At 37.9% G+C, this 24,931-nt stretch overlaps 1 protein-coding gene across 3 annotated transcripts in view; it reads right to left on the reverse strand.

Moving 5' to 3' along the window:
- The window catches only part of sad (Cytochrome P450 family protein sad), a 265,008-nt gene that overhangs the window by 17,984 nt on the left and 222,093 nt on the right, over window positions 1-24,931 (reverse strand). Inside the window, exons 1-2 of one of the 3 annotated variants that reach the window (XM_067781023.1) lie at window positions 22,579-22,752; window positions 12,713-13,319 (exon numbers count right to left, since the gene is read on the reverse strand). The exons of 1 other annotated variant lie outside the window; for it this stretch is intronic. In XM_067781023.1, coding sequence (XP_067637124.1) covers window positions 12,713-13,056 — 344 coding nt within the window. In that variant the 5' untranslated portion in view covers window positions 13,057-13,319; window positions 22,579-22,752. Of the gene's footprint in view, window positions 1-12,712; window positions 13,426-22,578; window positions 22,753-24,931 lie in introns of those variants that run through there. One more of the 3 variants, XM_067781019.1, reaches the window with a different exon arrangement.

A 24,931-nucleotide genomic window follows, 5' to 3' on the forward strand; every position in this document is an offset into this window, starting at 1 on the left:
TGGCAAATCTTCCGTTATGATTTCCGAACATCATATAAATGGCTCCGAAAACATTCCCGATTCAGTCCGAAATGATTCCGAATCAATCTCGAAAACAATCTCGAAACTATACGCAGATAATCATGAATTGTTGTCCACAATATAATTACAAAAACAACCAAAAAGCTGATCCGAAACAGTCCCGAGAGATCTACATCACAATCTTAAAACGGTCGCGAAATAATCCAAAAGTCTTCAAAAAGCCCATAAAAGCTCTCTAAAATAATCCCGAAACGGTCCCTCAATAGTCCCGAAGTAATCTAGAAATAGTTCGGTAACGATTCCGAACAAATGATGACAAAAGCAAATTTGTGTGCCATACTACTAAAAATAGTTCTTCTGAGAATAATATATTCAGGGCTAGCGATTTATAAAAAGGTTCCAGGGAATGGAAGAGTTAGGGTTGGGAGTACGGCAATGCTCACTTTTCCAAAATTGCTTTGAGCTTCATATGTATTCCACAATACCATATATTACACGGGTTAACACAAAATTTGACTTTGACTTCAAAGCATTAAATTTCAATTATTTAGATCGTAATATGACGGAAAAAAATATATATGACATGAAAAAGTTTGCTTTCCTATATAAAAACCGCTTGAACGAAACTTTTCAAAATCTGTGGTTTTAATTTTTACTTGAAAATTAAACAATTCAAATAAATATTTTTATTAAGTTTTAATATCGAAATGGCGGTCACCGTGGTGTGCTGGTTGCGTGCTCCGCCTACCACACCGTATGCCCTGTGTTCGCACCCCGGGCAAAGCAACATCAAAATTTTAGAAATAAGGTTTTTCAATTAGAAGACAAATTTTCTAAGCGGGGTTCGCCCCTCGGCAGTGTTTGGCAAGCGCTCCGAGTGTATTTCAGCCATGAAAAGCTCTCAGTGAAAACTCATCTGCCTTGCAGATGCCGTTCGGAGTCGGCATAAAACATGTAGGTCCCGTCCGGCCAATTTGTAGGGAAAATCAAGAGGAGCACGACGCAAGTTAGAAGAGATGCTCGGCCTTAGATCTCTTCGGAGGTTATCGCGCCTTATATTTATTTATTTTATTTATTTAATATCGAAATAACTTACAAAAGAGTGGAAAATGATTTAAAGGTGTACACTTTTACTTTTTCTTTTATGTTCATAAGTACTATCCCTCAATAAACCCCAAATATGTATAGTCTCCCATCATGTTTTCATTATATTGGCCTTGATAACGTTGTTCGGAGAAGAGCCTAAAAGCTCTGCTTTACTTTTTGGTAAATTTAAATCTCTAATCAAATCATTAAAATCTTCAGTAGTGATGAAATGATGTTTTGGTTGTTTTGGTGCCGGTAAAAACTCCTTATCGGCATTGCTTGTATAAGAACTAAGAGATGATCCACTTCTCTGCGATAATTTTTTCGGTGGCTCTGGTACTGGTCGTGTCAGATCGTGTGCGACTGGAGCAGAAGAAGATTCAAGATCAGTATATTCGATAGGTTTTGCATTTTTACCTCTACGTCTTTTACTCGGGTTCACAATGCAAAAGTAGCAGTCTTTAACGTGGTCTTTTTTTGGTCTTTTCTCACCTCGATACCAACCTAAAATATAGAGAGAGGAATCAATATGTCTACCTTATTTAATTTACTATTTAAATAAAATTTGCTTACCTTCCAAACATCTTCTACAACAAATACAAGAAAAATGTGGATCCCGTGTCTTGTATTGATTCCAAACAGGACAGCCAAAATATGCTTCGTAGGCTTCACAGAGGATGAGTGATATGTTTAATTTATATTTTATATCTCGAAATTTAATAAATTGCGCACATATATAATGAAAAGCATCAGCTTCATATTTACACTTTCGTGACGACATTTTAGGTTATTCTAGATTCATACAAAACACCTGATCGTTGGTTTAGTTATCACTCTAGCGCCATGATTATTGCTACTATAACTTTTACGAAAGCAAACTTTATATCGAAAAAAGATATATATTTTTTGTTTTTGGGTATAATAAAACAGAAATTCATGAAATAAACTTTAGGAGAAAGAACAAAATTTTTTTGTAGAGTCGTGTTATTTATAAATACATCTAAAGGAAGAGTAGGGGGGGAGGGGGGGTTTCTGGGAGGGGACTGCGCCACTGCTCACTGTTGTTAAGCATTTTTAACTAAGTCAGATACCAAATATTATTGGTACTGTTCCAGAGAGGGGAGTTCAGATCCTACCCCAAAAACTTCTCCAAAGTTGTTATACTTCTTTAAAGCCCGTAGACTTAATATCACTCTGCAAAGTTAATATACCTAAATTAAAATGGCTAAAAGTATTTAAAAAGTTACTGCTGGCACCCCTCTTTAAAAAAATAATAGGCAGTAAATCCTTCCACACTATTGTCTATTTGTGGACCGAGTTTCATCCGAATCGTTTCATCCGTTTTGGCGTAATTGAGCCACAAAACGGTGAAAAGGTTATTAAAAAGGAACTGTTCTCAGGGGGCATCCACCCCTTTTACAAAAAAAAGTAGCCAGCAGAGCTTTTGTTGCTGTTGTAGCGATAAGGACTTTCCCCGAAGCGGTAAGGTGCGGGGGCGTTATCGATGCTAATGGCCCTTTGGCCTATATAGATCCGGTACTTTCCGGTAGCAAGCTCCATTAAGGCACTAGCCCGACCATATAGGGAACGATTTAATGCGACCACTTTGAACCTTCTAGGTCAACCCGCCCCGCAACCCCCACTTCCATGAGGAACTTAGGATCGCCAGAGCCTCGCCTGCTAAATATGTGTATGATACTACATATTTGTAACAGGATTCGCCTCGCGTAGTTGAGGTTGTAATTGGGTTGTGGAAGCTATGAATTGCGCGTATCAACCCCTTGAATCCCAGTCAATCTTTTCAGATTATTGGCTATTAAATCCCTGCCGCCGTTCGGATGAGATTGAGTCACAAAGCCAAACGTATGTGGATTCAAAATGTTTACACATCCAAACTTTAACATTTATAATATTAATAGGTGGGTGTGGTTACATATTGGTTGCGGCCATTTTTAATAGAAACTTACTCATGATCAGAAGAAGTAATATGCCAAATTTCTTTACAAAATCTTAATTTTAATGACGATGAGCCTTCGGACGTATAGGTCGAGTGATGGGCGAATGGATGCATGAGCAATGCTTATCATTTTCGTACGATTCAGAGAGCACGAGGTGCAAAAGAACAACGCAATTTCATTCTACACCGACACGTCAGAAATGGACGGAAGGAATGTCTGTCGTTACAGTCGAAAAATATACATTGACTTAGAAGTTTTTTGAGAGCAAATTGATGTGTCGCTGTCAGCCCGTTCATACATCCGAGGACTCGCTGAGAGGGCGCTAGGCATGCATTTCCTCAGATAGCCAAGCCATCACTGCGTCTAAGATCGTCAGCAGCTGCAAGAGACCACTTCAAGCCGCAGCCAACTTCGCAAACAATTTTTATACGGGATCTTGCTTACAGAAGAATTGCCAACTTACGATAGTAGGTGAACAGAGGACAAACATAACATGTCAAGAAGAGAAATCTTTAGGGTTACTGCCGTAATCATAGGCCCGGCCGCTTGGTCTGCATGTTGAGATAATTCGGATCCATTTTAACAGCATCTCCAGAAGTTGCGGTAAAAGCAGCAGCCATTGGTTCTAGCTAAAAGTGAATCAAAATCGCGCCCCTTGGGCTCGGGTCTCTACTATTTGGGCAGCACAGTAAAAAACAAACCATCTTCCTAATATATTTCCATATTTTCTCAAGTCAACGAACATTGGTTATACTTTGGTCCGATTTCCGAAAATTGTAAGTATGCACTTGAAGTAGAATTCAATGAAATTTGGCAGCCATTTTTTTTATCTTCCATTAGATATTTGTAGGAATCCTTATTTTGACATCAGGAAACGTAAAAATTAGTGGTTTGGTTATAAATAATAGCGAAGATATCGTCGCTCCCATGGAAGACTAGCATGTTTCAAATTGTCATGGAAGACTAACACGGTTCATGTCCGCGTGGAAAACTAGCACAGTTCGTTATTTGCGTGGAAGACTATCACAGTTCTTTGTTCTCGTGTTCACGAACAACTGAAAAGTTCTAGTTTTCCACGCGAACAGCGAGCTGGTTGGTATTCCATGGGACCGACGATACATAGAAGATGTGTCTGGAAAAAAAGCAGTTTGTTCTGATAGTATACATTCGGATTAATGACAAAACGAAATTTATATTCCTTTGGGGCGTAGAACCGCTCCCTTATCAACCATTTTATATCGATTTCTGAGGGGATTGTCACCCTATCTGCCTTAGAAACTTTTTATCTCAGATTCGGCGGAATAACTCCCTATCTCAAAATTTGTTTCAAAAACGCCCAGATAGGGCATTCAATACATTTTGACATTGGCTGATGCGTATATAAAAAAATTTTGAAAAGGGCGTTATTAAAAAGTTTTCTGAAATTGAGCGTTTCGAAGCGGCAGGCGAGATAGGTTTATCTTCCACTCAGCCGTCGATTTAGCCTATGCTATAGCCACTGATCACACAAACCTACTGTGGAGGTTTCAAAACTATCGGCTGTGACCCTTGAACTCATGTATACATAAGTGTACATCCGACTTGGCTCTAGGAGTGAAGTTTTCCCGGGCTTTCCCCGAAAATTTTACAATTATTATCGCTGACGGTCCTTGGCTGGATATGGATCCAGCACTTTCCGGAAATTAGCTCCATTAAGTACTAGTCCGAATATCTCGCGTACGGTTTGATATGACCACTTCGAATCCTCTGGGTCTATGGATTTTAGTCACATCTTACGAAAGGTATACTCCGCGACAAAACCTCACCAAATGGGTTGAGACTGATCGAAATTTATTAAAGACCTGTATGAGGTTAACGCAGCTAAGAAGAAAATACTTCGGCCCAGAAGATATTCTAATGGACACCCACCTATGGAATGTTAGCAAGACTGAGACCTCCGCTCTGTTGGAGAACCAAGTGGAAAACGATTGCAGCTTCATTGGAGTTTTCTTTTGATGTCAGTTGGGTATATGCCATACACTGATACATACAACCATGATTAAGTTTACTTGAGCTACAGGTGTACTCCCATTTCTCACGGTGTAATTTCCTTGCATATCTTCTACGTTTTTTACAGTCAGTAAATTGCCTACTGGGATGACTGTATTCGAAATTTGAAATTCAAAATATTTAACTTTCGTCATTCAAGTTGATTTATTCGTCTTCTGCGGTCACCCACCAAATAAAGTACTTACACACACATGTAAATATGTACCCTACACCTTCACTTTAAACAAAATTTGCGAAAAATGGAGTTGTATGAGTCTAAGTAAAATTGTTAATATAGGAATTGCAAATAACTTTTGTTGTTGGGAAAAATGTAAGCCAAACAAGTAAGGAAGGCTAAGTTCGGGTGTAATCGAACATTACATAATCAGCTTCCAAATTACAGCTTGCAAAACTTTTAAATTACCTTGTTTTAAAAGTGCGCGGTGCCACGCACATTGTCCAAAATTTTACTAATTTTCTATTCTGCGTCATAAGGTCAACCCACTTACCAAGTTTCATCGCTTTATCAGTCTTTGGTAATGAATCATCGCACTTTTTCGGTTTTTCGAAATTTTCGATATCGAAAAAGTGGGCGTGGTTATAGTCCGATTTCGTTCATTTTAAATAGCGATCTGAGATGGGTGCCCAGAAACTTAAGATTCCTCAAAATTTACTCAAGTTATCGTGTTCACAGACAGACGGACGGACGGACATGGCTATATGAATTTCTTTTTTCGCCCAGATCATTTTTGATATATAGAAGTCTATATCTATCTCGATTAGTTTATGCCGTTGCGGGGTACCGTTACGCTAACAAAATTAATATACTTTGTGAGCTCTGCTTAGCTGAGTATAAAAATTCATACTGGATGGGAGAAGTATACCAATACGTTCCATATTACACAGTTTATCGATAAATGGATTCGTTCAAATTTTTTGACTTCGCTATAGCATTTTTAGATCAAATACAACTTTTTTCAAAAGAATTGAAACTTTTTTCAAATCAAAAAAAATATATCTTTTCAAGTCAAATAAAATCCTTTTCAAATGAAACCTATTCAAGTCAAATGAAACTTTTTTGATTTCGAATTAAACTTTGTTCTTTTCAAATAACTTTTAAATGATTCAACTGAGACCAATATCATTTTCGATTTTTTTTTGATATCCTTCCCTATAAGAATTGTATCGCTCCTCATTCTGAGATTTTTACAGGCAACTTTTTCGATGCAAAAAATATTTTCATTATCCTAAAAGGGACTTTTTTTATTTGGGCCATTCTATCTCGGCTGTCAGTGCGAAAACGTCCTATCTCAAACATTTTTTTTCAAAAATGCCCTATCTCGTGATTTGTTTCAAAAACACTCTATCTCAGAATTATTATCATAATTGCCATATCTCACGTAAAAATTTATGCTCATATAGGGCGTATTTCGCAAAAAATGCTGGGACAGGGATTTTTTGAATAAAAGTGTGAAGTAGTGCGTTCTTGAAACAAAATCTTAAATAGGTTGTATTCCACTCAGAAGTCGATATATAAAGCTACCACAGTACACTTTCAATACCACAATAGCTTTTATGGGGTAAAAGCAAGTTTTAAAACCTGTAGATATCATAAGCCGAAAAATAGATTGATTTGATTTGAAAAAAGTTTCATTTGAAATGAAAAAAGTTTGACTTGTGTTAAAAAAAGTTTCATTTGAAATGAAGAAAGTTTTATTTGACTTGAAAAAAGTTTCAATTGACATACAAAAATTTAATTTGATTTGAAAAACGTTTAATTTGTTTTGAAAAAAAGTTGAATCTGATGTGACAAAGTTTCATTTGATTTTGAAAAAAGTTTGATTTAGAAAATTTTCATTTGTTTGAAAAGTTTCCTTGGATTTGAAATAAGTTTCTTTTGACTTAAAGAAGTTTTATTTGACTGGAAAAAAGCTTCATTTAATTTAAGATGGTTTCAGTTGATTTGACAAAAGCTCGGTTGATTTGAATAAAGTTTAATTTGGCTTGAAAAAAGTTTCATTTGTCTTGAAAAAAACTTTCATTTGGCCTAAAAAAAGCTTAATTTGACTTAAAAAAGCTTCCCTTCATTTGAAAAAGTTTCATTTCACCTGAAAAAAGCTTTATACGGCTTGAAAAAAGTTTTATTGGTTTGAAAGAGTTTCATTTGGCTTGAAGGAAGCTTCATTTGTCTTGAAAAAATCTTCATCTGGCTTGAAAAAATTTACATTTATTTTAACAAAAGCTTCATTTAATTTGAAAAAAGTTTAATTTGGCTTGAAAAAAGTTTTATTTGACTTGAAAAACCTTAATTTGACCTGAGAATGCTATATAAAAGTCGAAAATATAAAAATTTTTTTTTAGTTTTTATTTTATCCTAAATATACATACGTTACTTTTCGAACTTTATACATATATAAAGCAACTCTTTTATAATAACATTTGAAACTTTAACGATCCCTGGCTTAATATGATTGAGAAAGACTGAGATTTGCATGAAATAAAGTATAAATATATCTTTATAAGGTTTTTTTTTTTTGTGAGTGTTCTGTATTCTTATATAAACTGAATTTGATTTCGATTTGCAATTAGGTTATCTGTTGTTTTGATAAGTTATGCACATAAGTAATCTCACAAATCAATCAAAATCAAATAAGCCCTACTATCGTCTTCATTTAAGAAAAAAAAACGTTGCTTCCGTTTTGAATATTTGTATTGATTCTAAATTTTTAAGTCGTGTTCTGCACACCGTTTTCGGTTGATGTCTTCGGAGTTTTCGTTTTGAAACCATTATAATATATATCATATTATGATGGTCATACGGCACCTGTCATTAGAAATTCTCTTTCGCGTGAGTCATTCATATAACGATACTTTACTTACCTTCTATGGAAACTTTGTCTAAATCTGACTACAGAGACTATCACATAAACGAAGCAATAAATGCAAAATTTCTTTGAACACAGAGCCAAATACTTATGTCTTCTGCAGCTAACCTTATAAGACTAGAAGTTACTGGTACGTAGACTAAACAGGCACTGCCCCTGTTTTCGGATGATCTTCGTTAAAGGTACAAGGATAAGGTAGATCTACTTGAAGACGACCTGAGATCGAGACTTCAACGCCAGAGCTTGTAAAGAGATAATGCCTCAGACAAAGGTTTGTTTTAAAGATGAATACTTGGCTTGGATTGGTTAACTGAACAACCCCATTTAATGTTGGCTGCACTTGCTAACGAAAAATCAATCACAATAAATTTTTGGACACCCATGCCTTTGATACTCGATCCTGATATTGCAAACGCGTTTGTGTGGAGGGTGATAAGGGATCATGCTGGAAGTGACCATAAATAAATCACATACGACCCCAATAACGACAGGACCGAAGCCCCCGACGCTACTGTTGAAGAGATCATATGTTGTGTGTGCCACGCCCGCAACACCACAATGTTATACGAAAGTATACAGGTAGAACAATAAAATTGCAGTGTACGAAGACTGGCAATCCACTCGTGTGTAAGATGCCATATGTACTAGAACATGCCGGAACATACAAAAGAGACAAAACGCTTTCGATCCCGCCATAAAATTAAGCAAACTTACTGATGGGAATTATACTCAATTCCAAATTAAGCTGGAGCTCTGGTCTGGTCGAATGCGCTAGACAAAAAGAGTAATCAACAGAGGATCGGGAAGATACAAAGGCTGGCATGCCTGGGAATGTCAGGCGCCTTTAGCAGCGCACCTCAGGAAGCGCTAAATGTAATTTTTCACTAGACGCCTCTACAAGTCTTCGTGCAGGGATAAGCCGCTAGAGGAGCTCTACGACTAAGAGAATCCAACATGTGGAAAACAGCTAAGCACGGACACGCGACGATTCTGGACGATATGACGAAGGGGTAATTAAACAGAATAATAACCGACCTAACATTCAAAACAGGCCACATCACAGGGGTTTTGGACTTCCAAGTTCAGAACATACGATATCCTTCAAGGGAGAAATGGGAAGTAGGCCTAGACCACCGCAGGGGCATCATAATATACACCGACGGCTCGAAAATGGAAAAGGGAACTGGGGCTGGGATGTACTCAACACATCTACAGTTTTGCCAATCATTCCGACTTCCTGACGCATTCATTGTATTCCAAGCAGAGGTCTTTGCTATAGACAGAGCGGCAAAGGCAAAGCTGCTCCAAGATAGTGCGGTCTCCAACACCGACGTTACAATCTTTGTTGAGAGCCAAGCCGCCTTAAGAGCAATAGAGTCCAACATGATAAAATCGGACATCGCGCGGAGGTGTAGAGCCTCTCTGGCATCTATAAGTCATCTCAATGTCTCCCTTTGCTGGGTCCCTGGGCACAGCGGCATTGAAGGGAATGAACTCGCGGATGAGATGGCTTAGACATAAGTGAGGTGGACAGCTCCGTTCGACCACCGCTGAGATATCTCCTAGGGAGAATCGACGAATATGAAAACAGGGCAACGGACTTGCTTTGGACCAATATGGTTGACTGCGAAGTCTCAAGGTCCTTATGGCCACGCTTGCATAGGAAATGCACCAACGTCCTTCTCAAACTGAAGAAATCTGCGGTGAGGGTACTTACGGGTGTCATCCCAGATCATTGTGCTATCGCACCAATGCTCTGACGGTGGCGAATACCAACAAGCTCCCTCTGCAGAAGCTGTCAGGATGAGGAGGAACCGGAGTCGATCTACCACTTTCTCTGCCAATGTCCGGCGCTTCAAAAAAGAAGGCGCAGATTTCTGGGCTCACGCTTCTTCGATAGCCTGGCAGAGGTTGGGAAGGTGGATGTCTCGCTTCTTCTTGGGTTCATCAGGGCAAGTGGTTCGTTGAGGACCACTAGGAGCTAAACACATTTTTCGTCACCAAAATGTCTCCGAGTGGAAGTTTGGGTAACACTCACGCACGCCCTCTTAACCTAACCTAACCTACTGATGGGAAAAGCTTTGTAAAGAAGTGGATCATGATTCTTGGAGAAAACTCCGTTCCACGTTATCAAACGATGGATAGCGACAAGATGCGAAACTTAGCAGATGCTCTGTAGCTCACTCTAGCAAACAGAGAGAGCGACAAGTCAGCCGATCACGGTAAAAAACAAGGATACTGCTGGAGCAATGAAATTGTGGAGCTGCACAGAGTATGACACTGAATGCGAAAACTGACAACAGAATATTTTTTAACGTACGAAAGAGCTGAAAAAGCTTCTTGAAGAAGCGGATCGCGATTCGTGGGGACAAGAGTACAAACTAGGAATGGAAAACTACGGCCATTTCAACAAACGCTGTAAACGACCAGATCCGAAATATGGCAGATGCTCTATTCCTCACTCGAGTAAACAGAGCAAAATGGTCGCCGTTCGCGAATATCACGACCTGATGGGATATCCGTAGTAGCATTTTTGCATGGTCTAAGGGCTAAAAAACTGATGGAGAGTCTCATGGACTATGGCCACAATGAGTCTATGTGAGGTCTTTAATGAATAGCGATTGGAAGCGGCCACTAAAAAAGGAATAGACAAGAGACGCCAAAGCAAAGGTTGCAAATGCTGGAAGAAAAGCCGATAAGGCCTGTCACTAAGCTCTTCCAATCTGGTCATGTTCGATGCGCTTAAGCATACATATCTACATTGAGGGACCACCCAAAAGATCGTTGGGTCATCTATGAAGCAAATCAAGGACAGCGAAAACTGACAATAACAGGCGAAGCAGCCCAGAGATTGCTGCTAGATCCTGACTTCTGGAACTCCACTTAAGAAAGCCCTCATGGCTAACACATGCAAAAAAGCGCTCTTTTGTCGCTTTCGCAGATGGGGCTTGGCAAGCTCACCTTCTCAAACCACTTTCAACGGGCTTGCGAGAATAGTGAGTACGCCATAGCGAATTTGATCCGATTAATAACAAACATAAGCGGGATAAACCCATATACATACGTATGTATATGCTGCGTACATCCGCTTCGGTTCAAAACTGTGGTATGGTGTAGAAATCAGGGCGGATGCAATGCTATTTCGGAGAAAATACCGATCAGCTATCACCTCGGTGCAACAAATACATAGGGGCATTATGAACTGCTTCAGCTTATTGCACGGGTTCCGCAAATGTTCTTCTGGTCGTTGTGGGGACTATACACTCAGAGAAAAACGCCGTTCTAAAATCCAGTACCACCGGACTCAATTCAAACTTTTCATGTTCTTACTTTTTTGTTCTTGAAAAACGAACGATCTGTTCTCAAAACAACAACCTTGTTCTTGAACTGACAACCATTTTCTTGAAAAGAGAACGGTTGGTCTTAAAATATGAACAAATGTTATATTAATGAGAACAATGTTCTTCAATTAAGTTCAAGAAAAAGGAAACGGTATAATTCTTGTGTAGTACAATGTTAAATACAACATTTGGCACAAGCTGTCAAGCGGTTGTAGTGGCCCAGTGGCTATGATGTTGCGGTTGCGATCATGTGCAGCGAGTTCGATCGCCGTCAAACTCTAAAGTTTTGTAAAACAATTTTTTTAACTCTTATTTTTCGTTCAGCTCCATTCACATATGGACAGGTAATTCTGAAGCTTGTTATGAAATGTTTTAAATATATATTCAGATTGCATCATCAAATAAGAAAAATTTCTCGATAAGAAAAATATATGAAAAAATGCATATTGTGCGTTTCTTCAAACCGTTTTGGAATTTTAATAATAATTTGTTTTGTTATTTTTATTAATGACAAAAAAATAAATTAATGGGTACTCCTTGAAAATATTACTTTCCCCCCAAAGATCAAGCACAAGCCGTTCTTGAATTGAGACCGAAAACTGCTAAATCGACCATAAATCGTTCTCGAAAAGTGAGAACGAAAAATTTTAAATCAAGCCCAAGTATTGCTTGAGATGGGCACAGAAGGTTTACACATCAATACCAAAGTGGTCAGAAAATACGAACGGTGTGCTTGGAAAAACTGTTCTTAAAACAAGCCCATCGGTCACGAGTTAAGAAAAAACGTACTTAACAGACTTGTCAACGAATGTTCTTAATTTTGAACTTGCTTAGTTCGTTTTACAACGATTTTTTCTCTGAGTGTACCAATCACCTTATCGGTGAAAGAAGTAGCCAAGAGTGTGCAAAGGGAATCGAACATCGACATCGCAGAGCAGCAGGAAAGTGGTCCAGTGAACAATTCTACGAGTTGGGTTCATGGTGGGGGATAGAGGGGTTCACTTCTTTTTGACCCAATTTCTAACTTGAAGCGACTACTTCCGTACATCTCTGCACAGAAGTGTAATGGTGCAAAAAGACGAATGGTCGATACTAGAAGCACATAGACCTGCGCCACTGCGACTGATAAAGACTCGTCAATTACACAACTTTGCCGAATCTTCATTAAAATTATGCAACGACGATTTCTTTTTTTTTTTTTGGAAATTTCACACCAAGATGGAATCTAAATTACAGTGACTTGATTCTGCCAGCAAGTTCTCAATTGCAGCCAGACAAAACCAAAAAAAAAAAAAAACAACCAGCGAAAATCGAACAAAACGAAAATAAGTAAACCATAAATTATGAAACTTGTTTAACTTATAAACGAAAAAACAAAGGCAAGTTTACTCACTGTTGTCCACCGCCAGCAGCCAATAAATCCCAAAATGTGCCTATCAAAGGTAAACCTTTGGGTCTTGGTAATTTCCGATCTGCTTCCGTTTCATATTTCGGCTTTTGTTGTTGCCAAATTGCCATGCATGGCGCTAAAGGTGCTGTTGTTGTTGTTGTTGCTGCCGCTGCTGCTGCTGCTGTGATTGAAATTGTTTGTGATTGTGATGTTTGTGAAGAAAATTGACGTTTGACGTTCAACCGGCATTTGTTATGATGATGACTCTGGCCGAAGAAGATGAGTACGAGTCGCAACCAAAAGGCGCGCAAAGCATTTGCCACCGTCGCTGATAACGAATTCAGCATTACCACGAGCGCGTGTTGTATCGATTTTAAATGACAGTTGGAATTTTACTTGTTTTTTTACACTTCTTGAGTCAAGCTTTAAGAGCTACGAGCGCAGCTTTGAGGTGACGGTTGTCACGGGCTTGAATATGCGCTGGATATGCTGATTGCTGATGATTGGGTGAAGTTTGTTGTGCGAACTGTGAGCGCGTTAATGGGGTGATGACTATGCGTGTATTTGTGTGTGCGTTTATGCATGTGTGTAGGTAGGAGCAATGCAAATGCTGTTTCGGCAAAACACAAAATTTTATTTTTATATTATTTTTTTTATTGCAAATTTTTACTTTGTTACTGCTCGCTTTTTTTCTTTCGCTTGTTAAAAAACGCGTACTCATAAATTTAAGGAACGAATTAAGTTGCGTTGGTTAATGAAAAAATATATAAATAAATAAATCCATTTAAATATGTAATTTTATACCCAGCTGTGCTAAATTTGTTCTTCTCGGGTCTAACGAGACAGACTTACCTTATGCAATTACATGCATACATATGCAAGTAAAAAAAAAATAATTTGCAAGTTTTATTAGTTATTTTCTTCTTTTTGTTTTTGTTGTTGACTTTAAAACCAACTACAAACCTATTTGACAAAATTACTCTTTTTTTTTTGAGAGAGAATATGTCATAGCAAATTTTTGTGGAGATTGATTTATACAGGGGCGGAAACTGTTATTCCTTTTATAATAAAATTCCTTGCAAAACTATTAATTTTGGACTTTTAATATATTTGGATTAAGACAAAAATTATTTTCGGATTTTTATTACCTGAGGCCAATAGAATTATTTAAACTCGGACTTTTAAAAATAAAAGTCCGGCTTGATAACAAAGAAACGGCTTATCCGAAATAAATATTTTTTTTTTAATTCGGATAAGCCGTTTCTTTGTTAATAAGCCGGACTTTTATTGTGGCTTTAAAAAATAAAAGTCCGGATTTAACTAGTTCTATCGGACACAAAAAATAAAAATACAGATTTTACATTTATATATGGACTTTTATGGAAAAAGTTCTAAAAATAACAAGTAAGGAAGGTTAAGTTCGTGTGTAACCGAACATTACATACTCAGTTGAGAGATATGGTGGCAACATAAGGGAAAATAACCATGTAGGAAACGGAACCGAGGGTAACCCTGGAATGTGTTTGTATGACATGTGTATCAAATGAAAGGTATTAAAGAGTATTTTAGAAGGGACTGGACCTTAGTTTTATAGGTGGTCGCCTTTTCGAGAGATCGCCATAAAGGTGGACCAGGGGTGACTCTAGAATGCGTTTGTACAATATGGGTATGAAACGAAAGGTATTAATGAGTATTTTAAAAGGGAGTGGGCCTTAGTTCTATAGGTGGACGCCTTCTCGAGATATCGCCATAAAGGTGGACCAGGGGTGACCCTAGAATTTGTTTTTACGATATGGGTATCAAATGAAAGGGGTTAATGAACATTTTAAAAGGGAGTGGGCCTTAGTTCTATAGATGGACGCCTTTTCGAGATATCGCCATAAAGGTGGACCAGGGGTGACTCTAGAATTTGTTTGTACGATATAGGTATCAAATGAAAGGTGTTAATGAGTATTTTAAAAGGGAGTGATCCTTAGTTCCATAGGTGGACGCCGTTTCGAGATATCGCCATAAAGGTGGACCAGGGGTGACTCTAGAACTTGTTTGTACAATATGGGTATGAAACGAAAGGTATTAATGAGTATTTTAAAAGGGAGTGGGCCTTAGTTCTATAGGTGGACGCCTTCTCGAGATATAGCCATAAAGGGTGACTCTAGAATTTGTTTGTTCGATATGGGTATCACATGAAAGGGGTTAATGAGCATTTTAAAAGGGAGTGGGCCTTAGTTCTATAGGTGAACGCCTTTTCGAGATATCGCCATAAAGGTGGACCAGGGGTGACTCTAGAATGCGTTTGTACAATATGGGTATGAAACGAAAGGTATTAATGAGTATTTTAAAAGGGAGTGGGCCTTAGTTCTATAGGTGGACGCCTTCTCGAGATATCGCCATAAAGGTGGACCAGGGGTGACCCTAGAATTTGTTTTTACGATATGGGTATCAAATGAAAGGGGTTAATGAACATTTTAAAAGGGAGTGGGCCTTAGTTCTATAGGTGGACGCCTTTTCGAGATATCGCCATAAAGGTGGACCAGGGGTGACTCTAGAATTTGTTTGTACGATATAGGTATCAAATGAAAGGTGTTAATGAGTATTTTAAAAGGGAGTGATCCTTAGTTCCATAGGTGGACGCCGTTTCGAGATATCGCCATAAAGGTGGACCAGGGGTGACCCTAGAATTTGTTTGTACGATATGGGTATCAAAAGAAAGGGGTTAATGAACATTTTAAAAGGGAGTGGGCCTTAGTTCTATAGGTGGACGCCTTTTCGAGATATCGCCATAAAGGTGGAACAGGGGTGACCCTAGAATTTTTTTGTACGATATGGGTATCAAATGAAAGGGGTTAATGAACATTTTAAAAGGGAGTGGGCCTTAGTTCTATAGGTGGACGCCTTTTCGAGATATCGCCATAAAGGTAGACCAGGGGTGACTCTAGAATTTGTTTGTACGATATAGGTATCAAATGAAAGGTGTTAATGAGTATTTTAAAAGGGAGTGATCCTTAGTTCCATAGGTGGACGCCGTTTCGAGATATCGCCATAAAGGTGGACCAGGGGTGACCTTAGAATTTGTTTGTACGATATGGGTATCACATGAAAGGGGTTAATGAGCATTTTAAAAGGGAGTGGGCCTTAGTTCTATAGGCGAACGCCTTTTCGAGATATCGCCATAAAGGTGGACCAGGGGTGACTCTAGAATGCGTTTGTACAATATGGGTATGAAACGAAAGGTATTAATGAGTATTTTAAAAGGGAGTGGGCCTTAGTTCTATAGGTGGACGCCTTCTCGAGATATAGCAATAAAGGGTGACTCTAGAATGTGTTTGTACGATATGGGTATCAAATTAAAGGTATTAATGAGGCTTTTAAAAGGGAGTGGTGGTAGTTGTATAGGTGAAGGCGTTTTCCAGATATGGACCAAAATGGTGACCAGGGTGACCCAGAACATCATCTGTTGGATACCGCTAATTTATTTATATATATAATACCACGAACAGTATTCCTGTCAAGATTTCAAGGGTTTTTTCTTCGACCTGCAGAACTTTTTCATTTCATTCTACTTAACATGTTTCATCCCTTTTTCGTATTTGGTATAGAATTGTGGCATTTTTTTCGTTTTTCGTTATTTTCGATATCGAAAAAGTGGGCGTGTGAACTGAGTTTAGTAAAGATATATCGATTTTTGCTCAAGTTATCGTGTTAACGGCCGAGCGGAAGGACAGACGGTGGACTGTGTATAAAAACTGGGCGTGGCTTCAACCGATTTCGCCCTTTTTCACAGAAATAAGTTATCGTCCCAGAATCTAAGCCCCTACCAAATTTCACAAGGATTGGTAAATTTTTGTTCGACTTATGGCGTTAAAAGTATCCTAGACGAATTAAATGAAAAAGGGCGGAGCCACGCCCATTTTGAAATTTTCTTTTATTTTTGCATTTTGTTGCACCATATCATTACTGGAGTTGAATGTTGACATAATTTACTTATATACTGTAAAGATATTAAATTTTTTGTTAAAATTTGACTTTAAAAAAAATTTTTTTAAAGGTGGGCGTGGTCGTTCTCCGATTTTGCTAATTTTTATTAAATATACATATAGTAATAGGACTAACGTTCCTGCCAAATTTCATCATGATATCTTCAACGACTGCCAAATTACAGCTTGCAAAACTTTTAAATTAAAATTAGAATTAAAAGGAATATAAACAAAAAGGCAACTCTTAGAGACCAATTGTACAGCGAACAACGGGACATTCATATGGCTTAGCAGCTAAAGGCTTGCACTGATATGAATGTTGGAGATTCGAGTTCAACGCTCAGCTCCCGAAAAGCTAGCTGATGAAGAAGTGGAATTCAGAAACATGTCCTAGTAACCATCGCCGTTTGTAAACTTACAATTTTTCTCTAATATCAATTACTTTTAAATTACCTTCTATTAAAAGTGGGCGGTGCCACGCCCATTGTCCAAAATTTTACAAATTTACTATTCTGCGTGATAAGTTCAACTCACCTACCAAGTTTCATCGCTTTATTCGTCTTTGGTAATGAATTATCGCACTTTTTCGGTTTTTCGAAATTTTCGATATCGAAAAAGTGGGCGTGGTTATAGTGCGATATTGTTCGTTTTAAATGGCGATCTGAGATGAGTGCTCAGGAACCTACATACCAAATTTCATCAAGATACCTCAAAAATTACTCAAGTTATCGTGTTAACGGACGGACGGACGGACGGACATGGCTCAATCAAATTTTTTTTCGATCCTGATGATTTTGATATGTGGAAGTCTATATCTATCTCGATTCCTTTATACCTGTACAACCAACCGTTATCCTATCAAAGTTAATATACTCTGTGAGCTCTGCTTAACTGAGTATAAAAAGGATGCATGATGCGACATGATATTGCTATAGGGATACCTGAGAACTCAACCATTTTCACCTAGGACAATTTTTTGACCCGGACTTTGTCGACTCCGAAAAAAAAATTATTTTCCGTCCCGGGATTTATAAGCAAATATGCATGATGCAATAAACCAAACAGGTGAAGTCAATATTACAAAGTGTTGCTTCCTGACTTGTCTGCAATATTGTGCTTTTTCAGTATCACAAAAAAACTACATCCATGCATTTCTGAAACATGAAATAACATGGAGGAAAATAACGCGTGCGATCTGTATTTCCTTTCCTCAGCGGTCTTATTTCCCAATAAGGCGCGCTGGCATTTCATTTTAACGTTACTTATGTGGACGTTATTTGAATGTATCAGAATTAAGGAGCTCTTGAGAGGAAATGCCAAAGTTTTAGTCAACGGAACGGAGTGGCTGGATCTTCAGAGTATCTCATTGTTCACAACTAAGGAATATTGAAGCAAACCGTTGACGACAATGAGATGACTGACAATTTCGATCAAATTCACGAAGGTCTGAATGAATGTCTCGAATACTCATTTTGGCCGAAACATTCAGTTGTGCATTTTTTTTTTTAATGGACGTTGTGGCAGCGCGCTGCCCTCAAGTGGCCCAATGAAACAAGGCTAATCCTGTTCACGCGATTTCTTTGATGGGCTACGGTTTGTCAAGCGTCGAGATCTGAGACTACGCAGCTACAGAAGATATATCGTCAGCCAAGCGTAATGCTTAAAGAGAACAGAATCAGTCGTTTTATACATTAATTATTTATTAAGAGTGGTGAGAACAGTCTTTTTTATAGAACAAAGGGAGTCCGAGATATCAAATGTGTTTGAGTGAGAGTTATAATCTTGGCATAAACACCCAAAAGGTGCATTTAGTTCGAAATTCGTTCTACATTGCTTCAGCAGGAGAGGTTTGAAGTGTCCCGAAGTCCGAGAGGGAACACAAAAGCTCACCCCTTCAAAAGGAATGGGATTGAAATTGATCCATTTAAAAGTTTTGTCATAAATATTACACCAAGCATTTCCTTTCGAGTAGCATGAGTTGCAAGATTGATAAGCTTTAATCGATTAGTATTAGGTGGAAGATTATATAAAGAATCCAATTGAAAATTTCTTAAGGCAAATAGTAAAAATTGTTTTTGTGTAGATTCGAGACTGCCTGCATGGACTTGATAACGCGGATTCCAGATTACTGAGCCATATTCTAATATTGGCCTAACTAATGGTGTAAACCAAAAAGTCAAATACCGCAAGAAATTCAAAAAAACTCAAACGTCTCTGTGGAAACAGCGAAAAAATTCCCATCAACTACCAAAATTTTCGCGGCTTACAATCGAAATTAATTACAATTTTCTGAATACTTTTTTTTTTCTTCTCAAGTTATAGCTTTTAGTGAAACCTGTTTAAAAGCGAATAATTTTAATTCTCAACTTTTCTCAAATAAATATCTAGTTTATCGGCGCGATCGTGAAGCTAGAGCAGGTGGTGTCCTAATTGCCGTTGACTCGAGCTTTTCATCTGAGGCGCTGTTGCTGGAAAACTGACATTGAGTTCGTGGCAGTAAAGCTTGCTTTGCACAATCTCAATTTGCTGCAGTTCGCATATACCGCCACGGTCGGATATACGGGTTTATACTAGTTATTTGTCACTTGTACTCGTAATTGCGGAACAAAGATCGCCTAGTAGATCTTGGCGATTTCGTTTTCTCATCAGTTTACCATCGAATCTACATTCTACGCTTGGGATAGTACCGGATCTTCTTCAACCTGCAATGCTCGTTCTTCAACCTGCAATGCTCGTTGTTCCCGTTGGATATGTTTTTCTAAGACGACCTTTAGTGCACTTAATGAATTGATTGCTGCTCATGACTGGTCGATTCTTTACGCGTGTGAAGATATAGAATCAGCGACTTCTTGATGATTTCTTTAAAAGCTGTATTCTACTCCGTTATTCTAGTGTTGCCACGGGTAAACCGCCATGGTTCTCAAAGCAACTATTAAGACTGAATAATATTAAAGCTAGACTCTATAAGCGTTTTAAAAGATCTGAAAAATCTGCGAATTTTCTAAAATATTTATTGGCTCGCTCCGACTTTCATCGTCTGAACCAGCAAAGTTATAAAGGCTAGTTATCCTGCCGTAATTACAACTTATTAACAACCCGACACATTTTTGCAATTTCGTTACTTTGAAAAGGAAAACTTCTGGTTTTCTATCTTAAAATTATTCAAACTTTCTCTAAAATCCACATCAGTCCCATCTATTTGGAAAAAAACGTTTATTATACCTTTGCAAATAAATGGTAGCAGGTCTAATATTGAGAACTACAGGGGCATAGCTAAGTTCTCAGGTAATTACATGCCAGCTTCAATATCTGTGTAGTTATTTAACGTCCCCATGCCAACATGGTTTTATGCGCCGGAGATCAACAACTAGCAACTTGCGTCAATTTCCGCCTTTCGTTCTAAATATATTTTAAATTGCAAAAAAAAAAAACCAATGTAATTTACATTGGCTTTAGTAAATCTTTTAACTCTGTTAGCCATGAGCTCTTAGTTCACAAACTTGATCTACTAGGTTTTCCTAAGCCTTTTTTAATTTAGATTGCATTACAAGTTATCTTGAAAATAGGGCTCAACAAGTTTTGTTCAAAAACAATCTTTTGAAGTCGATTGATGTAATTTCTGGCGTGCACCAGGGTAGCCATTTGGGCCAATTACGTTTTATCCGTAATGACTTACCACATGTTATCTTCCCTACTACAGCTTTTACGTCTTACATCTACCTGCCCTCAAACTCGTGGTGTTTTTCGTAGCTTTAGGCCGATCTGGACTCATTGCAAAGATGGTAAAGAGCAAATGTACTTCTTCCTTTATATAATCGCTCAAATTACAATCAGTGTCTAACAAACCGCAGACTTACTTACCCCAGCGGGTTGGGGCGTTTAGAATGTACCCGCGGCAGGTATGCCTGTCTTAAAAGGCGACCAAAATACCAAATTGATTCAAGTGGTTGCCAGCGCAATATATAGATTCTGCAACCCAATTGTCAAACTCACCTACCCGTGGAGAAGCCTGTTTCTTTAACAGCCGAGGCTCTGGCGATCATAAATTGATTTTGGATATAGGAGGTGGAAGGGCGGTATGGCCTAGAAGGTTTCTTGTGATCATACCAAATCGTTCCCGAGATGGTCGGGCTAGTACCTTAATGGTGATTGTTACCGGAACGTACCGGATCTGCATCCGTCAAAGGAACATCAACATCGATAATACTCCTCAAGACCTTCGGGGAGTATCCTTATCGCTACAACAACAACAAGAACAACAGCAAATTTACTTTTCACCGAGTCAAGCCGGTTCTGAGATACTATATCTGTTTAACTGATCTAGGCGAAACTAAGTTTTAAAGTACAAATCTCCATTACTATAATTAACCGGTGTACTAGGATTTATCAAACGTTGGGCTAAATAGTTTGATGACCCTTATAATGTCCGTTCTCTTCTCGAGTATTATTTATGTGTTTGGTCTCCAACCTATCGAAATCATATAAATCGCATTTAGTCAGTCCAGAAACAGTTTTTAATTTTTGCACTACGAGGTCTCAAGTATTCATCTTCCACCACACAGGAATGGGCTTCTTCTAATTAATTTGCCATCTCTAGAAAATCGTAAAGTATAACTCGGCGTTATGTTCATTCATAAGCTCATCATCGGCGTGATTAATTCCTCTGACCTGATCAGTCGACTAAACTTTCTTGTTTGTGTTAGGACCACCAGACCGCAATTGATTGACTAATAATATCTCCTCCCCTACCAACTTTGCAATCCAAGTAATATGCGCTCCACCTTTATATTTTTACTTCTCATAAATATTTTTGCAATTTCTATGTCAAAATTGAAACATCAAAGTTTAGCAAGAATATGTCTTTATATAATGATACATTTTTGGCTGATTTTTGTCCATTTATATAAAGGAAGTGCTGTAAATTTTTAGCTTCTAGCTCATCGAGAAGTTACCTAAAACCCGGTTTCAAATTTTCAATCCGTCCGCCACCTAACGGAATTTTTTTCTCCTTTTGTTCCTTTGTCACGGTGCCTTAACCTGTCTCTGAGGTTTAAAATCGATCTCAAAACACCAAATTTCCAAATTATTATCTAAATATTTCGATCCGTGCGCCACCTAAAGGAATTTTGTTCTCCTTTTCTTAAATTTTCTCGGCGTCTTATCCTATCTCTGAAGTTTTACAGTTGTAGCTCAATGAGAACTTTCATAAAAATCAATCCCAAAATTTCCTCCGTTTCGTACGATTTTTCTAAACATCTCATCCCGTGCGCCACCTAGCGAATATTTTTGTATCGTGTCATCGGCTGTCATCGACCTCTGAATTAAGTTTGAAATTTGAAGTTTCTAGCTCATCGAGAAGTTACTTAAAAGCTGGTTTGAAAAATTTCAAATTATTATCTAATTACTTCGATCCGTGCACCACCTAACGGATTTTTTTTTCTTTTGCTGCATTGTCACGTTTTCTAACATATGTGTAAAGTTTCACGTTTGTAGCTCAATGAGAAGTTACTTAAAAATCGATTGCCAGATTTGTATGAAAAGCGGACAAACATTCAACCGACCTAATATGAAGGAAGTAAAATCAATAATTTTTATGTAAATGTATGTAAATAGGCTTAGGCTGGTGTGCTGTTTGAGAAGGCAAATCTTCTAGGCGAACTATCGCCAAGCGAAATTTAATGCGTGTCAATATTATGGCTCGGCTTTGATCGATTCTTTCTATGGCTTTTCTTCTTTCAGTCGATTCACATATACATAGTACATAAGAAATATCTCTCCTTAGAATATTTTCAAATGAGAGCTGTAGCGTGCTCAGAAACTATTTTATTTATGAGTTATTAAAAAGCACAGCTGGGTATATAATGCAGTTCGTCAACTGAACTTGTACGTTCTTACATGTTCCCTTATTAAGTTCGCAAAGGCTCGATTTGTTAATTTTGTAATTGGGCTGCGCCGACAGTGGGCAATTGTGTAGTAGGTTTAGTCAGTCGGTAGAGATACGCGTTTAGAGTTGCATGCATAAAAAAAACAGAAACAATAAAAATGCTCCCAATGCACAAGATTATTCCACACACTTAACGCGCATTACAATATATTCTGGATAACAACAACAAAATCTCAACAAGCGACAATGACGGACACAATCAGCAAACACATGTAATACATTGAATTGGTAATTATTTAACAACAACAAAATTTGATTAACTGAACTACTTTCATGCCATTGAGTAGCATGCCTAAATGTGTAGTTGTAGTTGTAGTCATGTACGAGTATCTACGTGCGCCCCCCAAAACTTTTTTTTGGATCTTTTTATTTTTTCACTTTTTTTGTTATAACTTCTATTTTGTACACTTATTTATTTAGTAGTTGTTAGGCAGAGTAAGTTCTTGACGCGTTCACCGTTCGTGGTCATCTGAAACCGATCGAGCAGCTGTGCCGTATGTTAAAGGCAGAAGGCGATGCCGGAGTCAGCCAGTCAAAGCCAAAGTTAGAGCAGCTAAAAACCAAAGTCACAAAACGATGCAGCACACAAAAACAGCAACAACAACAACAACAGCAATGATAATCCAATCCCCACATCGACTTCGATTACGACTGCGACTGCGACTTCGACTCTGCTGCGCCAATGAATCCAAATTCAAATCCATTTTGCACAACTATGTTTGAGTACAGCGAGTGAAATTTTATTGCTTCAGCATCGGGAAAAAGGAGTGTAAATCTTGAACATGTAAGAAAGACTGAAATGCGGCTGAAATTTAACATTATATACCCCGCTGTACGTTGGCTCAAATAGCGTAGGGGTTGAAGCGTCATAGACATGAGCCTACAACTCTTGTCATGTATAAATTTAGCTTTCGTGCTATATCGTATACTAGCGGCCCCGGCAGCCGTTGTCCGGTCTGAACTTTGGTTTTCTTGCAAAGTTTTAGAAGAATTTGTATCGGTTTTTTACCCGTTGGCGGTATAGCAAGCTAAGTGCTGGCAGCCAATTATCACTTCTGATAACTGAAACGCCATCTACATAGGCCGTGAGTTTGACTGGTACCGTGTCGAAGCGTCTTAGCAGTTGGTTGATGGCCAGCGTTCACAGCAGAGGTGCTGGCGAGGCCACGAAATCAAGCTTTCTATGTACCAAATTTGATGCACAAAAGGTGTTCTTCTCTGAACCCGTCTATGGAAATAGTAAAAGGGGGAGACCCCTAGGGAAGGAACAGTTGGAAAACGATATGAGCTCCTTTCGTGTCTCGTTATTAAATAAAGGCACAACGCTTACTTTTGATGAAAGGCTTTCCTACAAAATTGTGCTGCCTAAATTTTGAAATTTTTTTCTCTCCATATCTCCTTCGCCTTCCCTTCCTGTGCTGCAGGTTTCTCACTCTTCCATATACTAACGCGAAACCTTGTTAGTATTCATATCCTTTTACCCATCGCTTATTCTTCAGTTGTGATCAATCACGTTCTCTGATCTCAAAATAAGTGGTTTCGTGTATTTAAGAACTTCATTACCAGTGTTGCCAGGTGATGCAAAAAAAAAGAAGCTAGATTGGCAAAAAAAAGGTTAGAAAAGGCTAAATTTAGAAAAAAAGAAGCAAAAAAAGGCCAGATATTTTTTGGTTAATTCATTAAATTTTTTTATATTTTAGTTTACACATTTGTAAATAAAAACTTATAAACATAACTTAAGCATAACTTCCTGTTTCAAAACATATCAGGCATATTTTCTTTGACTAGCACATGGAACTACTTTAAATGATTGCATATGTGTATATACATAAAAAAAAATATTACAAACTAATTATTTATATAAAATATTCCCCGTCTGAAGAATCAGAAGGGCTTAAGTCTGGGTATAAAGTTTGGCTATTTACCATAGATATGAGATCATCGGCAATTTCAAAGTTTATATATTAAGCAGCGCATTAAGCATTTTAATTTTTAGTTTGTTCCTTAATTTAGTTTTCAGAATTTTCATGCCACTAAAAACTCTTTCAACCTCCGCGTTACTGAGTGGTAATACTAAAAAACTAAATATGAATTCGACAAGTTCTAAACAAGGAGGTTCGTTTAATGCATTTTTATGTAAATTCCATGGTGGAGTGTAGATTTTTCCATTGTATTGTTATAAGTTTTCGCCACTGCAGCTCTATTAATGCTATTTGACTTGAAGAATAACTATACTTCTCTTTTTCAAAGTAAGAAAATACATCTGGCTTTGAAATTTTCAACGAATTTTCAGCAGAAAAAGAA

The sequence above is a fragment of the Eurosta solidaginis genome, chromosome 1 (genome assembly GCF_040869045.1).
Source record: "Eurosta solidaginis isolate ZX-2024a chromosome 1, ASM4086904v1, whole genome shotgun sequence".
NCBI classification, from domain to species: Eukaryota; Metazoa; Arthropoda; class Insecta; order Diptera; family Tephritidae; genus Eurosta; species Eurosta solidaginis.